The 19,090-nt window shown below is 49.1% G+C and overlaps 1 protein-coding gene across 1 annotated transcript in view; it reads right to left on the minus strand.

Moving 5' to 3' along the window:
• Nucleotides 1-17,943, minus strand: part of Jph2 (junctophilin 2) — a 66,782-nt gene extending 48,839 nt beyond the window's left edge. Inside the window, exon 1 of the mRNA XM_029474390.1 lies at nt 17,119-17,943. Coding sequence (XP_029330250.1) covers nt 17,119-17,497 — 379 coding nt within the window. The 5' untranslated portion in view covers nt 17,498-17,943. The remainder of the gene's footprint in view (nt 1-17,118) is intronic.
• Nucleotides 17,944-19,090: the final 1,147 nt, after the last annotated feature.

Raw genomic sequence — 19,090 nt, forward strand, 5'->3', positions numbered from 1 at the left:
TAAGACTTCAGCTTCCACGTGAAACCATGCAGGGAGAGTTCTTGCAACCCTTGCTTGAGTGCCACCCAAGACAGCCCCATCACCTTCTTCATGCTTTCCCCAAGTGTCATGAAATTACGGTCATGGTGATTGGTTCACTATAAAAGCCTTTTCTCTCCTGTGAGACATTAGCTACCAGGCAGAAAGGAGCAGTGTCTAACACATTCCCATGATGGTTCCAGCATCCTACAAAGTTCCCAGGCCCAAAGAGGTCACTGGCAAACATTAATGTATGACTATGTTTTCCTGACCACACTGTTACATTGGCCTAGGAACAGGACCCACATCCCATTTCCTTCTCAACCCAGGATGAAAGAGGCACTAAAAGCAGGCGGTGTTCAGCTCTAGATTCAGCAGTGCAAGCCCTGGGAATGATGATCACAGCCATCACAGCCAACACGGAACATGCAATCCTGTCTCCCGAGTAGACAGAGCCTGCATCCTGCCCTCCCCCCGACATTTGCTCTTCTCAGTTGGCTGAAACCCTCATTAGTTACTTAAGCCTGCAGAGCCTCGTTTCTGACATTCTATGAAGCGGAGGTGATGAGCATCATTGGTTGCTACCGAGCAGGCATTCGTCAAAGATACACCAAAGAGGATACATCAGAGATACAGCAGTGACCCAAATTGTCTCTGCCCACAGGCATGTGGGCTCCATGCCAGGGATGGACCAAAAAGCTTCTGACCTGGGATTCAACCAGTCACACACACACACACACACACACACACACACACACACACACACAATATGGCAGACACAGCAGTGGTCCAGAAGCGAGGTGAGAGTCAAGGTCTAGATTGCTGTAGAGCGGGGAAGGCAATTGACTGAAGATTAAGAGAGTTACATGGGAGGCAGTGGGGAGAGCTGGCACTCGGATAGTGCTCCATAAGGGTTGGTGGGCGACAGGAAGTGTCCCTTAAAGGCTAGCTCTTTTTTGCTCCCATGTTGGGGATAGAGCCCGGGTTGTGTGTTGCTGGTCACGTGCCCTAGCACTGAGCTACCCCTAACCATCAAAAGGCCAGCTTTTTGGCAGGTCAAAGTCTTTTCTCAGAAATACTGGCCCAGAAAGGATTAACTGTAAAGATGAATGAGAGCCAGGAAGGACAGAGAGAACCTAGGAAGAGATGGAGGCCAGCTCCGGGAGGGTTTCTGCCTCCCCGTGGTTTCTATTCCCACCACCAGGTCTCTGCACTTGCTGTTCTCTCTGCCAGACACAGCATGGCTCCCTGTCAGCTTAGCCCCTCTTCTTCCTTCTGATATCAGCACAAACTCCACTCTCAGGGAAGCTTTCTCTGATCGCTAGAGCAGCCCACGTACCCCTCTGCATTCCCTCCTCACTGCTTTTCACACTAACACCACCACTGCTGAACTCGGATCTCTGCTACTAGAACGTGTGCTCCTACAGGCAAGGCCACATCTGCCTTCCCACATACACACCCAGCACACCACACGGGGGCTATCACAGAGAAGGAACTCGGCGGACACTCCCAAATTAATTGAAGGGCACATGGCCTTAGATGAAATTCTGAAGTCTTTTACAAAGAAAGCGAACGTGGCAGATCATCTTTTCGGGGCTCCTGTGAGTCTTGCAAAGGCTATTGCAGAGACCTCCACCTCTCCACAAGTGTGGGCTTTCCTCTATTGATAGAAAATACATGATTTGAATCTGAAGTGTTCCCTACAGCTTTATGGTTGGAGTGTGTGGTTCCCAGATACGGTGGTGCTATTGGGAAGGACAGTCTTTAAGAGGTGTGTAGGGACTAGTTGGCAGAAGTATGTCACTAGGGACAGGACTTGGGGGAGGGGGTTATACCCAGTTCCTACTCTCTGCTTTGGGGTCTATTGAGGAGTGGGGGTCTCTACGACTCTGAACTCCATCCTGTCTTGACCGCAGTGATGGAGGGAGCCCCCTGAAACCATGAGTCAAAGCAAACCCTCCAACCTGAGGTTGTCTCTGTCTGCCATCTTCTCACAGCAACGAGGGAAGTAACTAATACAGAAAAAAAATGACCGAAACAGACGGATTCCTCAGAGGCGACGTGTCCTGCTAACACCAGGACAGTTCCGAGCAAACCGAGAGGGCTGGTGACCCTAACTCCAGTGACAAGGACGCTGAGTCGACATGCTTGCGAGCCAACTCTTCAGGAAAAGCAAACAAGCTTTGATTTGCACCATTCTGAGGTGTAAATGTTCCTCCCCCTGCCTGGTCAAGCTACCATGGGTTGAACAGTTATGACCTCGGGGCTCTCGCGAGCCAGTGAAAGCTGGCTCAGAGCCTGTATTTAATATGGGATCTCAGGTGGTCGGTTACTCCAAATGTGCCATCCACACAGCTACAGACAACCTGGTGGACGTGAGAATCTCGGAACAGTCGTGGCTGGAGTGAAATTTGGGGAGCAGATCACCCTGTCTGAGGAAGCAAGGTACCTGACCACCTCTGTCTCAGCCTATGCCCACCGCAGGTTTTGTTCATCAGCCACGATGTGATGTTAACAGGGTCTCACTACATCTGTACACTGCCAGTAAGTTAATGATGTATGGAATCAATCTGCCTTTAAGGATAGGTGTGGCCACTGGGCATGGTGACACATGCCTAGTGCTAGCACTCTGGAGGTAGAGGCAGGGGAATCTCTGAGTTGGAGGCCAGCCTGGTCTATAGAGTGAGTTCCAGGACAGCCAGGGTTACAAAGAGAAACCCCATCTCAAAAAAACAAACAAACAAAAGGATTTGTTCTTGCCAAAGGGAGTCTCAAAAAGGCTCAGACAGATAATGAGTGACTTGCCCAAGACTGCACAACCAGGCAGTAGCTCATCTGAGACTAAGAAACCAGATTTCCAGCTTTGCTCACCCCTGTCTTGTCGCTTTCAAAAAGCAGGGTGTCTCAGAATAGGAAGAAATGAGGAGGGACCCTGAGTCTAGATTCTGGGAAATGTTCTGTTAGGATTTGAGTCTCAAATGTCCCGGACGACTCATGTGTTGGAACACCTAGTCCCTGTAAGAATGTAATGTCAGATTCCATCTGCCGCTCAGGCTGTAGCCCCTGTAGCCTTTCCCTCCCATCTTGAGGATCCTGACAGACGCCCTGCTAAGACAGTGCCTGTCGGTCCCTAGTTCACAGACCTGATGTTAGTGGTTCTCCCCAGAGAAGTGAGTTTACTCACATCTAAGAGGGTAATGGTGGTCACACATCCCAGCCCATCCCCTTCCTTGCCTCCTGCCTGGGCTTCTGAGTCTAGGTACCAGTTATTGAAACCTCCCCCATCCCTAGAAAGAAATAAGAGGCTCCCATTTCTGCCATGTGCACCTGAACTTTCTGTCTTCAGAGCCCTCACCATGTTCTCTGTCTCTGGTGCTCAGACTCCTTGCCATGCTGTCTGTCTGTCTGTATGTCTGTACATAGCATTAATAACTTTTCTAATAAGCCCCTTACTCCCCAGTAGTCTCTCTCAGTGACCCTCTTGAGCACACCCCTTCCATCCCAAACCTTTTAGTCTCCAGCTGGCAGTGATGTTTTTTGTTGGGGGAGCTTGGTCAGTAGAGGTGAGTTGGTTGAAGCAGGCCTTTTGCCCCCTGCCTCCTTCCCATCCCCAACTCCTGGATTTGCCAAGATGTGAACAAGCCACCTGGCAAACTCCTACCATCACCAGCCAAGCTACTCCAGCCCTCTCCACCATGACAGGACTGTTCCCTCTCAAACTGTGAGCTCCACCTCCCACCCCATGCCTTCAAAAAAGCCACAAACCCCCTCTCCTCCCTTAAGTTGCTTTTATCAGGTGTTTTGACACAGATAGAGAGAAGCATCCCTGGCCTCTTTTTGCACCTCGAAGATGTCTTATCTTGTCTACACAGTCATACCTTGTGAGTGTTGCCAAGGGAGCACGTAAACTCATTGCAAAATATCCAAACAAAAACATGTGGACAGATGCTCTCCCATCTCCCCAGGCGAGACCACTGTCAACAACCTAGGTCAGTCCTGGCCATTTGCTACACGCAGTGCATGCTCCCAGGGTGGAGCGAAAGGCTGACAGTTTACCACTCGGCCATTGCTCCTGTCTCTGAGAATGAAGAGAGTAGGGTAGACACTCAATCAATGCTTGCCAGATGGCTTTTGTGCCCTTAGCATGCCTGTGATTTGTTTCCACATGAGGTGTAAGTGGTTGGCCTCCGTATACTGTGTCCCACGGGCTCTTGCCTTTCATTCAACAGTCCCTCTGCTTAGCGTCTGGCCAGCGTGGTGTTTCTCCCATAATGGTCCTGAGAGGACTTGCTCTCTGCCTCACCTGCAAGGCTGGCACCAGAGTTTGGAAACCTTCCATGGTTTCCAAACACCTCCATCCATCAAAGCCCCACAGTCTCTGGTTTCCTGGGATCACCAACAGACAGCGCTGAGCAGAAGAGCTGGTAGCATTGGTGACAGCTCCCAGGAGCAGGGTCAGGTTGCAGTCACAGATGCCAAGTCTCTTTAGCCTTCAGAGCTCTGCCGCTCCCACATGTAAGGCTGCTGCCCCGGATGACACCCCACGGCTCACACAAGAAGCTGAGGATTAACTCAGCAACACTGCCTGGGTGCTGACAGCCCAAGGCCTGTGGTCTGGTTGGAAGCCCCTTGGTCAAGCTTGGGTCAGCTCAGCACACCAAGGGTTGCCAACAACACTGAGACTATAAACTAGAGCTGACTTAGTATGCAGGGGAGAGGGGTCCGAGGGAGAAGATCTGAGTTCAGAGGTAGCCCACCGCCGTCAGGCCCACAAGAATGGCTTAACGGGCATCTCTCATCCATGTGCCAGACACTCAGCTCCTGACCCTCACCCAACTCATGGCCATTTATTTTTAGTTCATGTAAAGCCTAGAACCATCACCACTGCCTCTCTCTCTCTCTCTCTCTCTCTCTCCTCCCAGTCATAATATCATCAAAACCCTACCAGTCCTCCCTTTTCAGTACCATATCTTACCATCTTGGTGATGGTGGTCCAGGCCTCTGCCCCTCTCACCTACATCATGAATACTGCCTAAAACTCATGAATGGGCACTGCCCTGGCCTCATCTCCACTCTGGAGCTAAAGGCATCCCTTGAAAGCAAAGCAAATCCTGTCTCTCTTCAGCTTTGGGGCGCCAGCAAGCCAGCTCATTGGGTAAAGATGCTTCCAGCTAGATTGATGATCTGAGCTCAGTCTCTGGGACCCACACACTAGAAGGGAAGTGTGGCCTCTGGCCTCCACACATGCACTGTGGTGCACACGCACCAACAGAAAATAATTATGCAAAATGGAATAAGAAAAATCTTTAATTTTATTCATTTATTCTTATGATCCTAACAGTGGAATGCCAGTCGCCGAACAACTCTGCCAACTGGTCCCTTTCATGGTCCCTGTTTTTCTCAGACTAAAAGCCACATTCTTGCAACCCTTCACAAAATGCCCCCCCCCCCACACACACACCCTGTTGCTTTCCTAGGCAGGGACATTATATGAATGTCCTTCTTTGCATGCCCCCACCAAGGGGACACACTGTTCATCTGCCCTGCCCGATGGGGGAAGTTACACCTGGGTACTTGGTGAGGAAGGGTCTGTAAGGATTCCACCTTGAAAGTAAAGAGTTGGACCTCAGTGACTCCTGAACAGCATGCCCTGTTGGCCATGTATACCGCAAGCTTAACCATGTCTCTCACTCCACTCATGCAGGGTGGTCAGCTGTCATGGGCTCAGGCTCCCTCAAGCACCCAGTGCTCATCACTGCTGACAGGGAGGGCCCAGGAGGCTCGAGTGCCCTGGAGTGGCTTTTCAACTTGTTCTCCATCCACACCTGGTTCCTCAGCCCTCAGCGACTGCCCCTTAGATAGGAAATAGAAGTCACCTGGGAGGAAGGGAGGAAGGCAAGGATGGAGGGAGGGAGACCAGCCCTCCATGTCTTCCCACTCTATGGCCCTGGCTAAGAGGGACAGGATGGAAAAGGACAGCCCTCTGGCTTATGGTAGGAAGCGCCCTGCCCCCTCCACCCCACCCTCTCAGCAGAAGCCCTCAGAATTTGAGACTGGACATTCCTCGCAAGGGTGTGGCCGGCCTAGCAGAGCTGGTCTGGGGAACAGCTGCTGGGGGCCCAGAATTAGCCACCCCTGGAAACCAGCAAGCTGAGTGAATCCCTGAGGCCTGCCTTGGACGGGCACATCTGCTGCGACTCCGCCAATCGGATGCATGAGTCACGGAAGCAAGGCACAGAGAGGAAAGATTGTGTCCGCTTTCTCGTGTCTTTGAGGGGGTTCTCCCTCCCTGGAGTGCCCAGGAAGCTGCTTGGACTTCAGCTTAGCCCACAGCAACTAAGTCACGTTGATCCCAGGCTGGGAACTGTGACATGAGATTCTTGAGATGAGGTTAAATTATGCTGATTTCGCATTCGAAACGGAGTCACGCCTGGTACAGGTCCCATCTACCCTGGCAGGTCACAGGGCAGAACTGAGAAAATCACTGTCTTAGTTTATCAACCCTTCCAAAGTCAAAGGCTGGTTTCTGTGTTCAAAAATATTGTCCCATAGATAAGAACAGCTACAATTCAAGCTAGCCGAGTTAATTCCTCCTGAGGGATATGGAGGGTACCACAGGAAGGAGAAGATGCATCCTCACATTTTCATGTGTGCTGGACATTACACTAAGGGCTCTACCTTATCTCATCCCGTTGTTTCAATTATATGTTAAGAGAAACTTTAACCCTCGTGGTGGGAAGAGAAAAATGGAAGATCGGAGGGTTTGTGACGTTCACACAGTTAGCAAACAGCACAGCTGGAGCTTGAACAACCACCTTATGTGCTCTAAACCCCAACGCCAAGAGCCTAAGCACAATGCATCTCCCATCTGAGGCTGGACTTTGGCCACTTTGTGGGTTCTTCTTTCTTCTACCCTTCTCCGCCCCTTTTCCACCCTTTCAACATCCTAACACTAGACAGGAGAGAAAACAGGGTAGATGGGAAAGGGGGTGACAGGGTCATTAGACTACTTCCTGCTGATTACAGCATCCAGTTCTTTGGGGCAAGTTTGATTTTTTCACTATCAGAATATCTAATTTCTTCTCATTGTTTCTTCTTTTCGCACAACTACTTAACAAACCAGGACCAACAGTGATCAACAGTGACCAACAGTGTTCAATAGCAACCAATGACAACCATGGGCTCCCAGGGCCCTAGCATTTATATACCCTCTGAAAAGTCCCCCAGAATTACAAACATCACACAATCACAGAAACTATCTGCAGCTGGCAAAATCACGCCCCTGCTAGAGTACCAGACAAATCACAGTCAGCTGCTGTGGACAATCTGAAGCATCCCCCTCCCAGTCCTGGGATTAAAATGAAAACATATTCCTACAGTATTCCTGTGGTTTAAAACAAAAACAAAAACAAAAACAAAAAACAAAATTTTTACTACACCCATCAGATTCTCTTAGAATTTCTATACTTTATTTTCTATCAAGACATTTTAAAATTAAAGGTACTACTTGTAAATTTGAAAAGCAAGAATTCCACTAGACTTGAGAAATTTGTTGAACAAGCTAAGAGGATTTAAGGTCAACATGACACAATTATATCAGGGCTGGAATGCTAGCTCAGGAGGTAAGAGCACTGACTGCTATTCCAGAGGACCAGAGTTCAGTTCCCGGCACCCACATCAGGCGGCTCACAACCATCTGTAACTCCAACACCAAAAGATCTGATGCCTCTGTCCTCTGTGTGCTAGGCTCATTTTGCAGATACCCACATATTGACATAAAATATCTCTTGAAAAAATAAAAAAGAAAGAAAATAATTGTTTCCATAAACTAGTATCAAATAGGTAAAAAAAAAGTTTAAAGATTTATTTATTATTATATCTAAGTACACTGTAGCTGTCTTCATACACACCAGAAGAGGGTGTCAGATCTCATGATGGGTGGTTGTGAGCCACCATGTGGTTGCTGGGATTTGAACTCAGGACCTTCAGAAGAGCAGTCAGTACTCACCGAGCCATCTCACCAGCCCCCGAAAAAAATAAAATTTAACATACCTGCTGGGGTAGGGGTGGTGTACACCTTTAATAGCAGCACTAGGTAGGCAGAGGCAGGCAGATCTCTATAGCTTCAAGGACAGTCAGGGTAATACATTGAAACCCTGTCTCAAAAAAAACAAAAACCAAGAACAACAACAAGGCTCTATTTCCAGTGTCAATAAATAAGTAAATGCAGGGCCAGCAAGAGTGCTCAACACTTTAGGCATTCGACATGAAATCTGACCATCTATTGTGGCCTCCCTTCCCCCAGCCTGGAACCTGCTTGCTCAAGGGTGGAGCTACCGGCTCATTCGTCCTGCCACGCCCACTGCTGGAACCTGCCTTTGCTGCCTGGAGGCACACACNTGTTCGTCCTGCTACTGGACCCTGAGTTACTTGGCGGGATATTGGGTTCCCTCCCCCTTCCTTTATAACCGAGTGTCTGGAAATAGTAAAATTGAGCTTTGATCAGGATGTTGTCGTAGCTCCATTCTTTCTTCCGCCCCGTCTAGATTCCTCTCTTTTCAGCGAACTGCCATTCTCAGTTGAACCGTTCGTGTTGTGGACTGCGGGCAGGCCGCAACAATCTATGTTCAGTCCTTGAGACCCACGAGGTAGGAGGGGAGGATTGACTCCAAGTTGGCTCTCTGTGTGTACATGGTGGCATGTATGTGCCCCCCCCCAGCAAATTAAAAAATGCAATGACAGTTTTATAAACCAAATGTATAGGCATAACATTTTTTAAATGTAGGAATTGAAACGTTCACAGCATTGCTGCATGAAACTGAATAGACATCAATCCCTGGGATCTATACAATGTCCATGGACGGGAAAACTCAATGCTGCCAGAATGTTTATTTTCTCAAGCTGATCTGTAGCTCTAATAACTTGCAATGAAAACCCAGCTGCCTTTGGTTTTAAGAACCTGACAGGATGATTTTATAATTAATGTGGAAAAGCAGTGACCTACAGCAGCAGAATATTGGATAGGAAGGACAGAGCTGGAAGATTTACTATAATTCTGAGGCTGACTCTAGGCTGTGTGTGACAGCACATACCTATGATCCCAGCACTTGAGAAATGAACAGCCTAGGCTATGTATCAAGTTCTGGGACAGCCAGGGCTACACGATGAGACCCTGTCTTAAGTAAAACAAACAGACTTGTTATAAAGCTATTACGGCAACAGAAAGAGGTTAGACTCGTTGGGAATAATACAAACGAATAACAATAGAGAAATATTCTTTTGGGGCACAAGTGGATAAATAAGGAAGTTATGTTGCTTTAGAGCATAACTATGGGAGAATAGCACTCCAGTCTCAGAAAATGTGACATGCTGTGATGCTCGGTCCTCTGTTCAGACAGATTCGTTGAGTTTGTGTGTTTGGAATCCATTGGACTAAATGAGTTTAAGTCACTAACTTTGTGCAAGGAAAAAATGAAGTAGATAACAAAGAAAGAAAGAGAGAGAGTGAGAAAGAGAGAGAGAAAAAGGAAGGAAGGAAGGAAGGAAGAAAGAAAGAAAGAAAGAAAGAAAGAAAGAGAGAGAGAGAGAGAAAGAAAGAAAGAGAGAGAGAAAGAAAGAAAGAAAGAGAGAAAGAAAGAAAGAAAGAGAGAAAGAGAAAGAAAGAGAGAAAGGGAGAGAGAAAGGGAGAGAGAAAGGGAGAGAGAAAGGGAGAGAGAAAAAGAAAGAGCAAACTGGGTCCTGAATGTAGCAGGTTAGGTTCTGGACTCGACTGGCAAAGACATACGAAATGGTCTCGTCTTTTCAGGGTATGGTAATAATAATAAAAGCACATGGCAAACCATCCCAAGAACTCTACATAAGCCAGAGCATCACTGAATTCCTCAAGAAGGTACAACAAAGAAAGCAGCTGACGTGGCCCAGATAAAGAGAAACGAGGTGGAGGGTTGGTTTGCATTCTCCACTTTCACTGATGCGCACAGGTAGAGAATTGCAGTGTATGTAAAATACACATCTGGCTGTGGAGTAGCAGTCATGAAGATCTGAAAGGCACAGGCTAGGAAGACGTCTAAGCAATATGATGCATATAAGGCTCTTAGCACAGAGCCAGGTACGCAGCGAAGCCTGGTAAAGGGAACCTGCTGTGGTCAGGGTGAGCATCACAAGCAGTTGGCCTTGCAGGCGCATGGAGAACCTAACTTAAGTCTCCTGTCAACATTTTGAAATCTGTGGGTGATTTTGAAGAGATATAAGATGTTTCCGTTGGTAAAGTCCTTGCGTAAGCACAAGCACAATAGAGAAATGTTCTTTTGGGGCACAAGTGGATAAATAAGGAAGTTATGTTGCTTTAAAGCATAACTATGGGATAATAGCACGCCAGGCTCAGAAAATGTGACATGCTGTGATGCTCGGTTTGGATCTGCAGGACATAAAACGCTAGGTGTGGAGGCCCACGCCTGTAACCCTAGCCAGCCTTGCCCAGTCATGAGCTCTGCATTCAGACACAGACTGTCTCAAAAACCAAGGTGGACAGTGACAGAGGAAGATACTCCAGATCAACCTACAGACTCCATAAGGGCACAAACACCTACACGCATGCTAAGCGCACACACACTAAATGCATACACACATGCTGTACACACACATACACACACACACAGGCTAAACAATGCACACACATGCTAAACAATGCACACACATACACACAGGCACAAAAGAGATAAGGATAGGTTTAGAATCCCCTGGGAGGGCAGAGACATGCCTCTTGGGTGTGTGTCTGTGAGAGCATTTCCAGAGGATTACTGAATGGGGGAGGCCCACCCTGAGTGTAGATGTCCCCGTCCCACCAGCTGGGAACTATGGGGGTAAAAGAAGAAAGGAGGAAGACGGGTGGCAGACGACGCTCTCCTTCCCTCTGCTCCCTGGCACATGATGTGGTGAGCAGGCTTTCAGCCGCATGTTCCCACGCTGTGAATTCAGCATGCCTTCCCTGCCATAACGGCCTGAACCCTCTGGAACCGCATGCCAACATGAGCCGCTTCTCCCTTAAGCCACTTCTAATAGATACTCTGGCCACCAAGTCATCAAAGTGGGTAACACGGGGTTCCACCCTTGCACACATCCAGGGTCCGCCATCAGGACAGTTATCCTGTCTATTTTTCTGTCATTGTCTACCATCTATCAAAATGCTTTTTAATGACATAAAACACCTCATTCTTGAAAATAAATTTTATTTCATTCATTAACTAATTGTATGATTTATTGTACGTGCATGCCATAGCACATGCGTGGAGCACAGAGGCTAACTCATAGGAGTCAATCCCTCCTCCCACTGTTGTGAGTTCAGGGGATCAAGGTCAGCCCTGGGGACAAGCACTTCTACCCACTTTATCCCACTGGCCCAGACAAGCCCAGCTTACTTGCTATTTTCAAGCCCCATCGCTACTTCTCACTAACCAGAGATCCTTGATCTTTCTCAGTTTCCTCATCTGCAAAATGGGGTATTAACAATACTTTCCCATAAAGTTACATTGCCATGTCACGTGCCCAGGATGGCATCCAGTACATGGCAAACACTGCAAGATCACTATTAGTAATGTTAGTTTTATGGAAAACAATGGACTTAGAGGCCATCTTCCCACTGCATTCTTTTTTTTTTTTTTTTCAGGTCTCATTATGAATGGTTGTGAGCCACCATGTGGTTGCTGGGATTTGAACTTCGGACCTTCGGAAGAGCAGTCAGTGCTCTTAACCACTGAGCCATCTCTCCAGCCCCCCCCCCCACTGCATTCTTTATTTGCTGGTTTGAGATAGGGCCTCAGGTAGCTCAGGCTAGCCTCTAACTAGTTATATAGCCAAGGATAACCTTGAACTCCTAATCCTCCTGCCTTTTCCTCCTGACTCTGGCATGACAGACGTGCGCCAGTGTACCTGTCTCTGCTGCACATCTTAGTTACTGGATTTATTTGTGAGTGAGATTACTTTAAGAATCTGATGATTATCTGAGAAAACACCTCCCAGGGAAATGACAGGTTGTCCATGCGCATGTGCACTGCAGACACCCTAGCAGTGCAGTGACCTCAGGTCAAGGGTTTTAAAAAGCAAGGATCACAGCCCAGGGGTGGCTTTTACACACAATCATAGCACTTGGGAAGCTGAGGGCTTCAGAGACTCTGTCTCCAAAGCAGAGACAGAGAGGGGTGGGGGAGGGGGAGGAGGAGGGAGAAGAAGAGAAAAGAGAAAGCCAGGGTCATGAACGGGTCTTTCAAAGGCAGGCATCTGTAGGTTTCCTGGTGGAAGCGGCCAGGTAGCCAAGCACTGAGCTACTCCTTCAGGGCCGGGCCGTCACCATGCACCAGCTTTATTTAAGTCAGCAGCTATTTTTAGCTTTACTTTATATGGCCAGGGAAGGGATGAGGGCTATAGCAGAGGAGGCGCCAGGAGGCTCCAGTCCAGGGGCCTTCCCCGCCCCCACCCCTTCCCATGCCAGAGCTAAAGAGCTAAACCTTCCATCAAAGCAAGGCTGGGAAGAGAGGGTGGAGGTGGGAATGGCAGGGCCTTCAAAGAAGGCTCTGGATAACTTGCTTTAGAACAGTGACCTCCGACCTGTTTGGCCATGGTACCTTTTTTTTTTTTTTTTTGGTTTTTCGAGACAGGGTTTCTCTGTGTAGCCCTGGAAGTCCTAGAACTCACTCTGTAGACCAGGCTGGCTTGGAACTCAGAAATTCGCCTGCCTCTGCCTCCCGAGTGCTGGGATTAAAGGCATGCGCCACCACGCCCGGCTGTTTGTTTTTTTTTTAAAGACAGGGTTTCTCTGTGTAGCCCTGGCTGTCCTGGACTCACTTTGTAGACCAAGCTGGCCTGGAACTCACAGAGATCCACCTGCTTCTGCCTCCTGAGCACTGGGATTACAACACGCAGTGATACATATATGTGTCTATACATTATACTTCTGCACAAACGTATACATAACACAGCATTAGGTAACCTTTTATCCAGGAAATAATGCTTTATCTTGTTCTCCATGAAAGACCCAGTCATGTCTGCTCTATATCTACCGTTCTTTCTATTTGAATATATACATGTATATAAATTCATCTGTTGGCACCTCCAGTCCGTGAAGCTGATATATGCTTTGGTTTAGTCACACCAGACTACAAGGCAAGGCAGCTTCTCAATATCCAGGACAGGATGCAAGTTTTAACTCTGCATGGGTGCAGATGTTCAGGCTTTGGGCCTCCTGGCATTTGTAGATTTTGTCTTTTCAACCAAAAGTGGCGCTCACCCATGCACTGTTGAAGGGGCTTAGCTCACAACCTCCTCCAGGAAGTCCTCTGTGAAGTCCCAGCCTCACACTCTAGTCCCTCACCCGGCTCTGCCTAGCACTGGCCACTGGGCTAAGTGTGGCTCCTGTTACATTCCTGGCTCAACTGTTCCATTCTTTCTACACTTCACAGTAAAGCATAGTACTTGCTTTACAAAACACAGTATATATATGCTTATTAAACGAATTGATCATCTTAGTAGCAACCAGAGCAGCTACCATTTACCCATAAGAAATAGATGAACTGGCTGGACGGCTGGCTCGGCGTGGAGAGACACTTGCCTGTGACCCTGACGATGTGAGTTTAATCTCCAGGTCATACACCATGGAAAGAGACAACCAACTCTCACAAGTTGTCCTCTAACCTCTATGCATAGGCTCTGGTGGTCACATATGCCCTGTCCCCCCCCCCCAATAAATGTACTAATAATATTTTTAAATCACATGAGAGATTAGAAGTGGTTCGTCTCACAGATGAGGAAAGTGAGGCTCAGAAATAAACCCGGTGGTGGGTCAGGGTCATAACCCTGGACTTGTCTGGCCCCCACCTGCTCTCAATCGTGGGATCTTATTGGTCCACCTCCCTCTTGGTGCCATCCAGAAGAGGGCAAGGGGCAAGTCCTTAACAAACCCTCAGGGGACCGATGACAGCTTGATTAAAGACATTTTCCAAAGCAGCAGCCACGTCTAAATTTGGACAGTTACACTTTGTGTGTGGCTTGGAAGATAGAACCCACAAGGTCTCCAGAGTCCCTGGATGTGGGGGCATCTCATGGGAGGGAGAAGGCCGGGCAGAACAGGGTGGCTGGTCTTCTGAGCACCTGGCCTTAAGAGCTCCCCGGCACACCTGGGCTCACACCCAGGACCCACAGATCGGGTCACTCAGCCTATGCCTGCAGTCCCAGCATGCACTCCTGCCTCATTCTCCCCATTCTTCAGACAGGCTAAGCCTGGTCCCACCTCAGAGCCTTTGTGTCTCCACTCCCTGCTTGAAAAGCTCTTCTCTCTAGACCTCCCAACCCTGCATCTGAGACTACTTCATGCACACTCTTCCTGCATTAATGACACTAATGATACCTTGAGAAAAAAATATATATATATTTGCTTCTGTCTCCTTCACTAAACAGGGGCTTCTGGTGGACTGTGTCTGCTCCCTGCTCCAGCCCCTAGCACTAGATACAGCACAATGACAGGGTTACTGCTGTTGGCTTCGGGAGTGACCAGGTTTCCTCCTTTTGAACGTGTTGGCAGATCAGCCCATCATGTCCTATGTTCACCTCACCCCAGGAATGTGTATCCCTGTGATTCACAGCCAGATCTCCAAGCCCTTGGAGACAGACACGAGATCGGGAGGGATATTTGACACATACCTGCCATGTACCTTTTTACATAGATGACTGATACTCTATAAGCAGGCAAGGATAGTGCCCATTTTATATCTGGGAAAACTGAGGCTTGCTCTCTACCCAACCTCCAGTGCCTGGTATATGATCATCTGCTGAGTCAAAGTGTATCTAGTTGGAGGTTTGGTGGGTGACTCGAGGACATCAGCATTTGTCCTCAGTTCATTCCCGTTCCATCCAGTTCTAGAAGCTATTCTAGGTGTACTCAGAAGCTGGAGAGACAGAGTTGAAGGCGGCTCCTCAGCCCAGGCATGATCCTAGCCTGCATCCCAAGCTGCTCTCAGTAGGCTTCAGCTTGCCCAGACTCACCCAGGGGGCCGCTGCTGCTTAGCCCTGCTTCCTTGCTCCACCCTCAGAATGCCCCCTTTCCCATATTCCGTCACAGTGCAGCATCTGTCCTAACTACAACATCCCACAAGCGGTTTATATGCCAGGAATACTTAGTTTATAAAGAGCCACCACTTTGAGTCACTCAGCACAGCAGGAAATACCCCAGTCATAGGAGCCATGGGGCATGGTGGAGCATGTCTATAATCCCAGTGCTCTGGAGGCTGAGATAGGAGGGTTACAAGTTCAAAGCCAGCCTGAGCTATATTCTGTCTCAACAACAACAACAACAAAAAGACTGCAGGGAAGTTAGCAGGTTAGTGCTTTAGGTTCTGTGAGACAACAGCCAAATGTCTGGATGCCAGACAGATGCATTCATCTATTATGGAATATTCTTTAGATTTTTTGCATAATTATAAATCTAAACCACATTCATTTTGTGATATATACAAAACAGGCCGAGAGTCACTGAGCAGTGATCTCTATAGTTCGCTCACCCCGATCCCCTCCCTTCCTCCCTCCCTCCCTCCCTCCCTTCCTCCTTTCTTCCTTCCTTCCTCCCTTCCTCCCTTCCTCCTTTCTTCCTTCCTTCCTTGTCAGAGTTACACTATGCTGACAAGCTGCTATAAAATGATCCTCCTGCCTCAGCCTTCCAAGTAGCTGAACTAACATATGGTACCAGTAAAGGGACAACTCTCCGCTGAGCCTGTTCAAACAGGCTTTGTTGCTCCCTGTGCTGGTCGGAAGGTCTGATGAACCCTGAACTTGTACCTTTGCTGTGGGTTAGATGCTGGCACTACTTGTTCACTGCCCGTGCTTTGAGCAGTACTGATGCCCTAAGTGCCCCATTGTATGGATGAGCAACTAAGGCCCAGGCCAGCAACACGTCCAAGACACACCTGCAGGTAAGGTAAGGCCATTTCCCAGTGCTCTTTTGCCTCAGAAAACTCCTCATTATCTTATGACATTCTCTGACCCTCTTTACGTCCGTCCCCTCTCTGCTGGGATAGTCTCCATCTCCTACTCTTGTGATCACACCTCCCTCACCAAAAATCTAGCTCAGGAGTCGTGTTCTGAAAGCCTTCCCCCTGCCCCTCAGATGTGCCTGCGCTTTTCTGCCACCACTCTATCATGTTTGAGTGAGATGCTGGCCGGCCTGCCTATCTTTGAAGCCAGAGTCTATGTCCTTTTTGTATCTCATCATTTGGGCAATAACAGACAAATAGGAGGTCCCACCAAAATATGCAGTGAAAAAGGCTGGGAATATGGAGCAATTGTCTAGAAATATGTGGTGAATGAAAGAATGTATGAGTAAATGGAGGGATGGAGGGATGGATGGATGAATGGATGGATGGACAGGTAAATAGCTGCTGGGTGGGTGGATGGATGGATCAATGGATCCATGGATAGGTGAGTTGGTGGGTGAATGGATGAATAGGTAAATAGCTGCTAGGTGAATGGATGGAGGGATGGATGGGTAGATGGATGGATGAGTGGGTGGGTGGGTGGATAGACAGGTATATGTAAGCTGGGTAAATGCAAGAAGGGATGGGTGGGTTGGTGGATGGGATGGGTGAGTAGATGGATGAGTAAATGGGAGAAGGATGGATGGGTGGATGTGTGGGTGGATGAAAGTTGGGTGGTTGGATGGATAGATGGATGGAGAAATGAGTGAATAAACACTCTTATGATCTATCCCATGAAAATTTTTTCATAGCAAAGTTGAGGCCAGCCCCCAGTTCTGCTAAAACACAAGCTAAAATCTAGCTGCTTACATACCTCGAGAGTAAAGAGAAATGATTATATCCTATCAAGTGTCCATCTGTAGAACAGCCTTGTACTCTTCAGTCCTGCCGGTCCTCAAGAACTGCCTTATTGCCCTACCTTTTCTGATAAGAAAATGGATACAGAGAGACAGAGTAGCTTACTCAACGCCACACAGGAAATATCACCTTAGACCATCTATTTCTTTGCCAGTAGTTACACTGCTGTTCCCCACCATCCCTTCAGGACCCCCCCCTCAAGCTCTGCGGGATGAGCAAGACTCACCTCCATCTGCGTAGGTCTCCGTGCCATAGCCGTCCTGTAGGCCGTTATTCCAAGTGCCCTCGTACTTGGCACCACTGTTTGTGCTCAGCCGGATTCCGTAGCGCCCCTTAAAGCCATGCGTCCACTCCCCCTTGTAGAGCCAGCGCCCCTTGGTCTCTATGCCAAGCCCATGTCGTTTGCCCTGGCTCCAATATCCCTCAAAGGTATTCCCACTGGGCCAGGTGTAGACGCCTGCCACTTCAAAGCCAAAATTCCAGGAGCCCGAGTATTCACCCTGGCCCTTGGGGCCGGTGCACAGTCCGTGCCCGTGTGCCTTTCCCCCTTCCCAGCCCCCACAATACGCCCCGCCATCATCAAAGTCAAAGCGGCCCCCGCTCATCTCATCCTCGCTCCTGACAACTCCTCCGTCCTCCAGCTTGGGCGTAGGGGTACCTGATGTTCTCCAGGCACCTTCAGGCTGAGCCCCTAGACTCACCACCGGGCTAGAGGTGTCAAAAAGCAAGATGCCAACAGAGGCAGCAAAAGCCCAAAGGCCAAGTCAGCAGTGGGGGCGCTGGTCAGTGCCATGGCTGGGAGGCCCCCTCAGTCATCCCAACAAGGCAGCAACTTAAAAAGGAAGCCGACCGAAGAGACTCCAAGTTCCCACAAAGCGTCCCAGGTCCAGCTTCCATGGAGTCCGCTGTGCCCTCCTTAAGAAGAGCAACGAAAGGAGTTGAGGGGTCCTGTCTTTTCAAAGAGGGACAGTTCCCGGTTTAGCAGCCCAGCCGAGGCTAAATTCCCGCCACCCACCCTGAAGCAGCCGCTGGCCCCCTTCTCATCCACCCCAGTGGGCGTGCGGCTCAGATCTCCCAGCTGCCCCGCCCCTTCTCCAGCCCTGCCTTCCTCCCAGGATAGAAAGGTCAGTGTTGCCCTAACAAGGCCATTGGATCTCAGAAGCTGCTCCCAAAATAACCCCCTGGCTGGCCCAGCCTCCTTCACAGAGCGGGAGGGAGGGAGGGGGGCTTCCAATCCGCTGGGCCTGCAGACCCAGGCAGTGGCCCTAGGGGGCTGAGCAGGAAATCTGAGAACCAAGCATGGACAGCTTAGCTACTTGGTGGCTTGCCTTCTTGTGGATCAGAGCTGCCTCCCATCTAGAAGTCCCCAGGTTCCGCAGGCAGGGAGAAGAGACGGAGACCAGCAGATCATCTTATCCAGGGCCACTTTGTATCCCCAGAGTTCAGGGGGTGGCAGACATGGGGCCCTAACACTTGGAGCATGCCGAGGCAGGACCTGGGGCTTTGGTCCCTCTGCCAATCCCATTGAAGAATCCAGTGACCTACAGAGAAAGGAATGGAGGACGGTTGCACATACGCCTTTGAAAGCAGAGTGGAGCTCAGAATGAGCAGAGAGGGTCTAGCCACAGTGCAAACTCGAACAAGCAGGAGTTCTGGGCTCACATTCCCACCCCAGCCCTAGCTCAGGAAACTGGGGGAGAACCCTGATAAAGGGAACCAGTTCAGGAGGCAGGGGAGATGGATCAGTTGATAAAGTACTTGTCATGCAATCGAACCCCAGAACCCATGAGAGGGGGTTGGGGGGTGGAAAGCACTTCCAGGGTTGACAGTCCTCAGCCAAGACCACGGTGTCTTCATTGTCTTGGAGATCTATTTCTTCTTACTGGAAGTTGGTGAAGACCTGGGTGCTAGAAATTCACCAAAGGCTTCTGCTCCTGCCGCAGGAGCCTCTGAAGCCTGGCCTTATGGGCTCTTAAGGAGCTGGGGCAGAAGCAAGCTTGGGAAGGGGAATATTGCAAAAATAACGATCCTGAATATTTCTAAAATGAATCTCACTCCACCACAGCCCACAGCCTGTGTGAGGAGTGCAGAGGGGAGGAAAATCTCCTTCCTGCTCATGGAAGTGTGTGTGTGTGTGTGTATGTGTGTGTGTGTGTGTGTATGTGTGTGTGTGTGTGTGTGTGTGTGTGTGTGTGTGT

This window comes from Mus caroli, chromosome 2, assembly GCF_900094665.2.
Source record: "Mus caroli chromosome 2, CAROLI_EIJ_v1.1, whole genome shotgun sequence".
NCBI lineage: Eukaryota > Metazoa > Chordata > Mammalia > Rodentia > Muridae > Mus > Mus caroli.